The 11,148-nt window shown below is 33.3% G+C and overlaps 1 protein-coding gene across 1 annotated transcript; it reads left to right on the top strand.

Annotated features, from left to right (window-relative positions):
- The first annotated feature begins 794 nt into the window (after positions 1-794).
- On the top strand, positions 795-10,030 carry LOC107728131 (transcription factor GATA-4-like). Its single transcript, XM_016538217.1, has 6 exons — positions 795-1,456; positions 6,941-7,107; positions 8,495-8,620; positions 8,734-8,815; positions 8,931-9,037; positions 9,475-10,030. Exons 1-6 carry the CDS (start codon positions 934-936, stop codon positions 9,589-9,591), a joined length of 1,122 nt encoding a protein of 373 aa, XP_016393703.1. The 5' UTR covers positions 795-933; the 3' UTR covers positions 9,592-10,030.
- The last annotated feature ends 1,118 nt before the right edge of the window (positions 10,031-11,148 follow it).

The following is an 11,148-nucleotide window of genomic DNA, read 5'->3' as shown; positions in this document are numbered from 1 at the left end:
TACAGAATAACTCTTAGGAAATAATATTGTGTAATTAAATAATTTAGATAAACTGTACAGACATTTATGTATACTCAGCATTTTAATTCGGAAAGATCTAACACTCTTCCCTGCTTTTCTCTGGTTTCTCCTCTCCTTTGCTTGTCAGTTGTCACGCGACATCTATGTAATTTAATCAAAGCATTTATTAAGGGTCTCATTCAAGTGGGTTTCATCTTTAAATGTGAATTTTTCATTCTTTTAATTTATGCTCATTTCTTGCAATACGGGAAATAATTGCTTTCCTCCTCGCAGGAAACCAATTCAATTAAGGTAAAATAAATATATATGTATATTATTTATTTATTTTTTGATGTTTTGTAAGATAAGTGTTTTGGGGTTCTTTAAAGGACCAGAACAGGTGCTTTTCTAAAGAACTAGAATAAAAATTATTTGGAAAGAGTTTTTATATGACCATATTTATTAGTTAAATGGAATCTTTATTTTTTTTTTTTTAAAGTAGAATCTCAGGATTAATTCGTATGCACATGCGAAAATATACATATTGTAGATATTATGCGTAGTAAAAAAAATGTCACACATGAACTGTTGGTTGCATCATAATGCTTCATAACACTCCTTATATGCATCATAATGATTTTAGACATTATATTTACAAACTATAGTGTGTTGTTTATCTGCATGGCGCAGACATGATCGGAATATTGTGTTCCTGTAAACGAGGTCGGTGACCCGAGCAGGAATGAGATGCGCTTTACTGGAGGCGGAGAGACGGGGAGGAGTGCTGGGAGAGACTTCAGTGAGACTATCCACCCTCATCATCCTCTGCCGTGAAGTGAAGCAGAAAATGCTCCCGGCGGGCGCAGGGTGAACTCAGCCCGGTAAGATCGACGCCGATGCCCCGGTCCTCACGAGTGGAGTGATCGCTCACCTATGGACATGTATCAAGGCGTAACGATGACCACGAACCACGGACCCGCGTCTTACGAGCCCGGTTTCCTTCATAACGCCGCTTCGCCGGTGTACGTGACGCCCACCCGGGTCACCCCGATGATCCCGGCGCTGCCGTACCTCCAGACGCCGCAGCAGAGCAGCCCGGTGTCCGGACACTCGGGATGGGCGCAGCCGGGCGCGGATACGGTCGCTTCTTACAGCTCCACCGGCGGGCACCATCATTCTCCGGTCTCCAGGTTCACGTTCTCCACGAGCCCTCCGTTAACCTCCGGGCTCGCGACGGCCCGAGAGACTGCGAGTTACACGAGTCCGCTGAACATCTCCGCTGGCGGGCGGGAGCACTACGGGACCCGCGGTCTGAGCGGATCCTATCACAGCGGGTACCCGGCCTACGTGAGTCCGAACATCGGAGGCTCTTGGACGGCGTCGCACTTCGACAGCTCCGTGCTGCACGGCCTCCAGAGCGGAGGAGCGGCCGCTGCCGCGCGACACCCGAATTTAGGTGAGAATTCAGAATGATTTCTGCACTTTTTCTTAACCGTATCGATCAATTATAAATAAAGTAAAATAAAGTTCACTGAAAAAATGGTATAGCAAAGAAATTGCAAGTCATTTTCACAAATAATTACAATGAAACGGCAGACAGATTGAATTAACATAACATTTTGAAGCAGAAAGACTTACTCCAATAATTTATTTGCAACTTTGAAAAATATTTTTTTTTACAGTGATGCATTTTTGGTAAAAGGGATATTTGAGATCTTAAAATTAGGTAGAAATGTAAGAGAAAAAAATCGATCGTTTGAGCCTGATGTGCATTTGGAGTTGCACGTGTTACGAACTTTAAAGGAGAATTTGCACGACAAAACTTATGATTCATTAACTGATATGAGAATAAACATAGGCCTACATTTGATTTAACTGCTAATTTTACCTGCTCCTTCCGTGAATGTATTTAATTGTTGATTAAATAGTAAAAGAAAGAAAGAATGTAGGCCTATGTTGTTTTTTCAAGGTTGCATTGCGTTTTATAAGCATGTGGGTGAAAAACTACAAAATACATATATATATTTTTTTTTTACATTTAGGCCTATCTTCAGTACAGAATAACAATTATAATTCAGTATAATTCAGTTTTGTCAGGTAACCTAAAATTGCTTTACATGGTAAAATCTACATTTAATTTGGGCTTTTATGGGTATAAACAGCAGCTTTTGGAAAATATGCTGTCTTTTGATCATTTGGGCCTTATACATTTTAGCTGAGATTTTTTAATGAAAGATTACGGAGTTGACATCTGATGTTATACCGTCAACAACTGATGTTATATTGAATAGATTACTGGATTGGCTTTAGTGTTATCATATTATTATCAGCAGCAATTAATAATTATAATAAAGGGAAAATTACAGCCTGTGCATTTACTGCTCGTTTCTTGCGTGTTTAATATGAATGTGTTTTATTGTTGCGTAAACTTTAAAATCGGCAAAACACGATTATAAATAGTCAAAAAGGATTTTTTTGAGATTGAAAACTGCGAAATAAATATTATTTTCTATAAGACCTGAATTTCTTTTCTGTTTTGTGTCTTTAAGGGCGAGACTCGATACAATCGAGACAATGAAAAGGGAAAAATGTTTTATTTCGTCTTTTGGGATCGTTTATATTTACTTTAAGACATAATGTCGCTATTATAAATCATGCAAAATCTAAATATTATTTTTAGCCTTAATACGTGAAATTGTTTCACTTTTGAAAATTGTTTTGGTTTACATTTCATGAAGAGTAAGCGCTTTCATTAAAAAACGCAAATTAATCAAACACTTATGATAGTTTTTATTTATATATTTATTATTATTTTTGAAGTATGCTCTGTTTATTTTATGGCTTTGTTTTTTTTCTGGCGTGTACATGATTACTTTTACTTGCGAGAGACATTTAAAACATTAATTAAAGTCGTACAAATCAGTAAGACAATAATTAATTAATAATATAATTCACTGCAAAAAGGGTCCTAAGCCATACTTTCATTCAATAAATGCAAAAATCCAAACGAAAAACGAATAAATTACGTTTCGGATAAAATAAATCATTTAAACTATTTAATTAGGTAATTTTTATACATAATACATCTAAAGGATTAAAAAGGGTAAGATTAAAAAAATATTATCCTCTTAGATTCGTTCTGACGATTGTTAAAGAATTTCTATATCGAAAGTGTGATTATGTTTTATGTGTTTATGTTATGTGAAATATGTTTTTGTATTTAATTTTACTTTTTTAAATCCTGTTAATATGTTCAATTATTATAGGCCACTTTTAACCTACATGGTATATTTAAATTATAGAATTAGAATTAGAATATAGAATTATAGAATAAAAAATTGATTATATTAAATAGATGAGGGTGAACTGACGAATTCATGTAATAATGATAATCTGTGCCTCGTGAGATTTTATTTATATTAAGAACTGCACACTCATTATATGATCAGGATTTCTTCAAGATCAAGATCATCATTTCTTTCATTTTATTGTTACATTGTGTCGTTCAGAGTGAGACATAATCACAAATCTGTGTGCATGATAAATGATGTTTGCCTGAGAAATAAAATAAATTATAGAAGCAGATTTTTCATTAAACCTAATAACTGATAGGAATCTTGTGCTGTTAATAGTCTGTCATAAATGAACCCAGAGATGGACTTTAACATGCGACCGAAAGAAGCTTCAGTTCATTTTGGTTTCTGTCTTTCTGTATTTTTGCAGCTAATGTTTATCAGAGATAAAAATAAAAAAAGCAGTTTCCCAAAAAGGACAATTTCTCCAAATGGTGCTCATGTAAAGGTGTGTGTGTTTGACCTCTAGTCATCGACGCTGAAGTGATTGTCCCAAACAAGCTGTTATTTGCCCGTTGAGCTGAGCTGAATGATTGGAGAGGCGCTTGGCAGGCTTGTGTTCGTGTGGGTTGAAATCTCAAGGTTAGAGCTGCTGTCAGCCTGGAATAAAGGCCACTTACAAAAATATGTTCTGAGAACGTTGTGCAAACGTTGTGGGAACATTCTATTTTATAATTTAGCAAACATTATGGCAACGTTACTTTTGAATGTTCTCGGAACGTTCAGAAACAAGAAGTAACATTTAAAAAATGTTACATGAACGTCCAACTAAAATGTTTCAGGAAAAAAAAAAAACATTCCATAAGCAATGTATAATGCCAAACATTCTGAGAACATTGAGTTTTGAAAACATTATTTCTGAAAGTTTTTTTTTAATGTTTTAAAATGCAAACGTTAAGGGAACATTCCATTTTATAACTTTGCTAACATTATGGGAATGTTACTTTTGAAAGTTCTCTTCCAGGAACAGTGTATAAATAATGTGTTTGTGCATTTTTTTTCTAAGCATTATTAAAGACCAGATAGCTCTGAATGTACATTCTATTAATGCTATTTAATTATTGCAGTCTTTCCAGTGTGCAGAATGTGTGCAAATTATTTTGCATTGTTTTTTATTATTGCAATGTGTGTTTTTTATTTTGCACTTTTTAAATACTGCACTGATTATATTTATCTATTTCATTGTTCACTGCTTTATTATTGCAGTGTTTGTTTTTATTTTGCACTATTTTTTATTATTGCAGTGTTTATGTTTATTTTGCACTATTTTTTATTATTGCAGTGTTTGTTTTTATTTTGCACTATTTTTTATTATTGCAGTGTTTATGTTTATTTTGCACTATTTTTTATTATTGCAGTGTTTGTTTTTATTTTGCACTATTTTTTATTATTGCAGTGTTTATTTTTATTTTGCACTATTTTCTATTATTGCAGTGTTTATGTTTATTTTTTTATTTTTCACTTTTCCTTATTGAAGTGTTTATTTTTACTTTTATTTTGTACTAATTTTATTATCGCAGTCTCTTTGGTGTTTGCAGAAGGTTCTTTTTATTATTGCAGTGTGTAGTGTTATTTTTTATTTTGCACTATTATTATTGCATTTATTATATTTATATATATATATTTATTTTTCACTGTTTTATTATTCAATCTTTAATAGTGTTTAATAATCTATTTTTTTTTAGCATTGAAGAATACGTTGTAAAACTTGTCAAAAGAATTTGCAACTTGCTGTAAAAACTGAAAAAAATATTCGTGCAAAATAAAAAATAAACACTGCAATATTCAAAAGTGCAAAATAAATCATAAAAATAAACACTGCACTAATAGAAAGTGCAAAATAAATCATAAAAATAAACGCTGTAATAGTAAAAAAAAAAAAATACTCCAAAACAAAACAACGTTGGAATAATAACAAATGATGTTAAAAAAGTTGCACAATAAAAACGAATGTTCACTGTTAGCTAACAGTGTGTCTCAGCTGTTTTAAGATCATAATCCTCTGACTCATCTGTGTTCATAAAGAAGTGGATCAGAAAGGTTGTTGATGTGTGACAGATGATTTATGATGCTGAATGAATGTGACAGAAAGCTTGCAGCTTGTTAAATGTGTTTGAAAGCCTGAAGAATGGTTTAGTGAGAGAGATGAATGATTAGTGTCTGTCTCATTTGTCCACATTGGTCCGTCGCTCAGTGGTGTAGTTAAGGGCCCCTCAGGGGCCGCTGTCGTATGAGAACTGTTTCCATTTATAAAGATGTCTGACAGAGACACCGCAGACCTCCACGCGCCCGTCTGTCACACACTGCATGAGCAACAGCGCCTCCTGCGGATCAGCAGCCTTCAGCAAAAGCTAGAAAAACAGCTCGACTTCACATTTTGCTGTCGAACATTTGTGACTCTTCCTGTGATGTGAAACATCACTATTGCACTATTTTTATTGCAGTATTACTTTTCTTTATTTTTCACTTTTTTTATTATTGCATTGATTATTTATATTTTGCACTTTTTATTATTGCAGTGTTTATTTTTATTTTTTATTATTGCAGTCTTTTCGGTGTTCACAGAAAGTTTATTTTATATTTTGCATAATTTTTTATCACGGTGTGTATTTATTTTTTATTATTTTGCACTTTTTATTATTGCATTGATTATATTGATCTATTTTTATTTTTCACTGCATTGCAGTATTTTTTTTAATTTTTTTATTTTGCATAGTTTTATTATTGCAGTCCTTTTTTAGTGTTTGCAGAAAGTTTATTTTTTATTTTTCATTCATTTTTATTATTGCAGTGTTTATTTTATTTTTTATTTTGCACTATTTTTATTGTGTTTGCAGAAAGTATGTTTTTTGTTTTGCATTATTCTTTATTATTGCAGTGTGTATTTTTATTTTTTTATTTTGCACGTTTTTATTATTGCATTGATCATATTTATTGTTTTATTATTTCATTATTTATTTTGCACTATTTTATTATTGCAGTCTTTTCAGTGTTTGCAGCAAGTTTTTTTTATATATATAATTGCAGTGTTTATTTATTTATTTTATTTTGCACTTTTCATTATTGCTGTGTTTATTTTCATTTTTTACACTATTATATATTATTGCAGTCTTTTCAGGGTTTGCAGAAAGTTTATTTTTATTTTGCAGTGCATATTTCAATTTTTTGTTTTGCACTTTTTTTAATCATTGCAGTCTTTTTAGTGTTTGCAGCAAGTTGCAAATGCTTTGGCAACACAAGTTTAACAACTTATGTTTCAATGGTAAAAAAATCTGACTAACTAGACTAAACTAGATCAGCATTTTAAAGCACCAGAACATAGATGCTTTTCTACAGAACTACAGAACAGAAAGGTCTTTGTGAAATGTAAATGTTCTCCAGTGAGCACAGTGCAGGCCTGACGTGGACATTGATTTTCAGTGTAAGAGTGCAGGTCTGTGGTTTTGTTTGAATGTTAATATGTGTGTGTGAGTGTGTTTGTTAATGAAGTCTGACGTGGACATTGATTTTCAGTGTAAGAGTGCAGGTCTGTGGTTTTGTTTGAATGTTAATATGTGTGAGTGTGTTTGTCGTCCGTCTCTCCTCAGAGCTGCTGGATGATTTCTCTGAGGGTCGTGAGTGTGTGAACTGCGGGGCGATGTCCACTCCTCTGTGGCGGCGGGACGGGACGGGTCATTACCTGTGTAACGCCTGCGGTCTCTACCACAAGATGAACGGGATCAACCGGCCGATCATTAAACCGCAGAGACGACTGGTGCGTTTCACCAGCAGCACTCGTGTGAAAATACTCCGATATTTTTCTATTTCAACCTTACAATCTATGCATGTATAATAAATAAGAATAGTACAAGTAATAGTATAGTACAGTACAGTTCATTAAACACACGTTTTTTATGTTGTTGACCTATCATGATTAATAAGCGGTATAAAATTACATCATTTGGAGCATGCAAGAACTTTGCTTCAACCTTATTTATTGTTTTTTTTTTTTTACTATTGCAGGGTTATTTTTGTGCACTGTTTTATTATTGAAAAATTATATATTTATATTTTATTTATTAAAAACTTTTTTTGCATTACTTTTTTATTATTGCAGTGTTTATTTTATTAATTTTCCATTACTTTTTATTATTGCAAGGTTATTTCTCTGCTGTTTTTATATTTTTATTATTGCAGTTTTTTTTGCAAAAGTTTATTTTTGCACTATTTTTACTATTGCATTTATTATTTTCTGTGTTTGCAGCAATTTTTTAATTTGCACTGTTTTTGATTATTTCAGTGTTTGCAACAAGTTTATTTTTTATTTTGCATTACATTTTATTAGTGCAGTCTTTATTTTGAATTTTTTTTTATGATTGAAGTGTTTATTTAGATTTTTTTATTATTATTGCATTGTTTATTTTTTTTGCACTTTTTTCATTGTTTGCAGCAAGTGTATTTTTTATTTTGCATTACATTGTATTCGTGCAGTATTTATAATTTTTTTATTATTGCATTTTTATTTTATTATTGCAATGTTTTCAGTGATTCCATTCTTTTTTTGCATTACTTTTTTATTATTGCAGTGTTTATTTTATTAATTTTCCATTACTTTTTATTATTGCAAGGTTATTTCTGTGTTGTTTTTATATTTTTATTATTGCAGAGGTTTTTTTCTATTTTGCACTATTTTTATCATTGAAAAGTTTATTTTTGCACTATTTTTATTATTGCATTTATTATATCATTATTTTCCGTGTTTGCAGCAATTTTTTAATTTGCACTGTTTTTGATTATTTCAGTGTTTGCAACAAGTTTATTTTTTATTTTGCATGACATTTTATGGGTGCAGTCTTGAATTTTTTGTATTTTGTATGATTGCAGTGTTTATTTAGATTTTTTTTTTTATTGCAGTGTTTATTTTTTTATTGCACTTTTTTCATTGTTTGCAGCAAGTGTATTTTTTATTTTGCATTACATTGTATTCATGCAGTATTTATAAAAATTTTATTATTGCATTTTTTTTTTTTATTATTGCAATGCTTTCAGTGATTCCAGCAAGTTTTCTTTTTTTGCATTACTTTTTATTATTGAAGTGTTTTGAAGGTTTGACTCATATTTGTAGACTATCACTAACCTGCTGGTTTCTGTCTGTCGGTCAGTCTGCGTCCAGACGGGTTGGTTTGTCCTGCACTAACTGTCAGACGACCACAACTACTCTCTGGAGACGTAATGCAGAAGGAGAGCCGGTCTGCAACGCCTGCGGACTCTACATGAAACTCCACGGGGTGAGGCAGACAGAAAAACTCTCTATTTGTACAGTTTTTGTGCCCAAAACACTGTAGTAACATGTGTGAGCAGCAGATGGAGTCAGAGAATGAGTGTCTGCTCTTCTGTTCAGGTTCCTCGTCCTCTCGCCATGAAGAAAGAGGGAATTCAGACCCGCAAACGCAAACCAAAAAACATCAGCATGTCCAAACCTGGTGAGTGCAGATACTGACCACTGCATGCAATAGAAAACTCTTCTCATTCATCTCACTCTCGATAGTACGTCAAGGAATCAGTGATTGTGACCTTTGACCTGTGTGTGATTTGTAGGGTCATCTGAGGGTCAGACGCAGGCCAGTCCCACAGATGAGCCGCGGCCCATAAAGACGGAGCCAGACACTGCGTCAATCTACACACACCACAACATGAACACACCGGTCAGAAAACAAAATACTGCTGTTTTATAAATAATAATATTATAAACAGTAATTGAAATATAATACAATATATATGTATATATTAATTAAGTAGTTACAAGAGTTGCAAATTACATATAATTTGTATTCATAAATATTAGACAGTAAGATAGATTAAATAGTAATATTAAATATATTAAATATTTTATAATAAATAATAATAATAATAAATATAATTACAGTATATGTATTCAATTTTATTTAAATTAAAATTCATATTTAAGTTTTTTTCATTTAAAATCTCAGTGTAGAAAACTAAATGTCCATGTTATTAATCAAAGGCTTATTTACAATTATTCATTTATTAAATGCTTTTGTCTAAAGTAATTCTTATGACTAAAACTCCAGCACAAGTGATTGATCCCAAGCAACACAAAGGCTTTTCTTTGTCCATCCAGGTCTCTGCATTTCCGTCTTATTTGGGAACTCCGAGCTCAAGTTCTGCTCTCAAGCTTTCTCCAAGTGGATCTTCCAGCTCCAAAAGTGAAGTGTGGAACAGCCTGATTCTGGCATAAGAAACCGAGATCCTCCTGCTGAAAGCGTCACTCCCTGTAGAGCTCAGAGCCGGCCTGCAGAACCTCATCTGAGACCAGAAGATCAGGTCCATCTGGAGCCAGAACCAACGAGCTTCAATGATGAAATGAAGTGGGACCCGAACGCTGTGCTGGATTCACATCAACAGATCAGCTGTTGATCAGAAGCAGAAAACCCTGGAGCTGATTATAAATGTGCTGCGAATCGCAGGAACCAAAGATCAAGAGAACATTATATAACCTGAATGTTCAAGATCACAGCCTGATGTACTTTACTCATCTTTCAGACGTTGGTTTCATTCATTTTAAACCCTTTGAGTGGCATTCAGTTGCCATAGATAAATGTGTTAACGCAATTAGTTCACCCAAAAAATTAACATTTGCTTCATCCGAGATTAGGATGAGTTTGTTTCTTCATCAGATTTGGAGAAATTGCATCACTGTCTCACTGCAAGTGAATGGGTGCCGTCAGAACGAGAGTCCAAACAGCTGATAAAAATATCAAATGAAGGAGGAAAAGGGAATGTTTGGATAGTTGCTTTGTCTGCCTGTCATTTTATCCCTCTATCCCTCCATATCTCTCTTTCTCTCTCTCTCTTGTCTTGTGGGGATTGCTCTGGCCTCTGACTCTAACTCCCTAGAATAACCTCTCAGAGAAAATGAATGAATTGGCTCTATATCAGGGATTTTCGTTTCTATTCTTCTTTTTTCATCCCTCTCTCTCTCTCTCTCTCTCTCCCTGTAATCATTTGAGGGCTGTAGCTTTCTCAGCTCTTATAATTGTCTCTTCAGAAACTCAACAGCCCAGTAATAACTGACTCACGTGCTGCCTTAACACTCACTCAGAGAGGAGGACGCAAGTCCAAGAATCTATGTTTGTGTGCCTGTATGTGTGCTTGAGTCCCTGTATGATAGTTTCCAGAAAAGTTCAAGTACTTACCCTTATGATCATAATGACAAAGAGAAATAATTCACTATTATTATTTATGTTTTTACAGAATGTAATTAGAACCATTAGAACCTCTACTAGTCAGGCCCCGCAAGAGTAGCATTTCCAAATTTGAGGTAGAATTCATAAAACAGTAGGTACCTGAATGACTTACTAATTCTGGCGAGATTCTGAGGTGTACATTCAGAGTATTGGAGATTTTGGATGTAGCCAGGGTATCTGTATTTTTTATTTTATTTTTTATTTTTTATTGAAGCTTTTTGACATTTACAGGGTTTAAACATAGTTGACACATCCGAGCTAATATAAATTGCCCAGGTGGCCATTCATTTGAATTCTCTGCAAAATAAACATTAAAATACAGTATTACCAAATACATTATTACAAGAAGAAAAAGAAAGAAAGAAAAAAAAATAATAAAATAAAATAAAACAAAAATTACATCACCGCTGGGTTGTTAATCAGTCCTTCCACGCCAGGTTCCGTATTCCCAGCGCTAGTAAATGTCTCTCTCCAGCCCCAAGATAGGTAAAGAAGGGGTCCCATACTTTATAGAATTGAAAAGGTTTGTCTTTTAATGCTGTTGAAAA

The sequence above is a fragment of the Sinocyclocheilus rhinocerous genome, unplaced genomic scaffold (assembly GCF_001515625.1).
Source record: "Sinocyclocheilus rhinocerous isolate Xijiao unplaced genomic scaffold, SAMN03320098_v1.1 scaffold936, whole genome shotgun sequence".
NCBI classification, from domain to species: Eukaryota; Metazoa; Chordata; class Actinopteri; order Cypriniformes; family Cyprinidae; genus Sinocyclocheilus; species Sinocyclocheilus rhinocerous.
The sequence above is the reverse complement of the archived record's forward strand: the minus strand, read 5'-3'. Positions and strand labels throughout refer to the sequence as shown.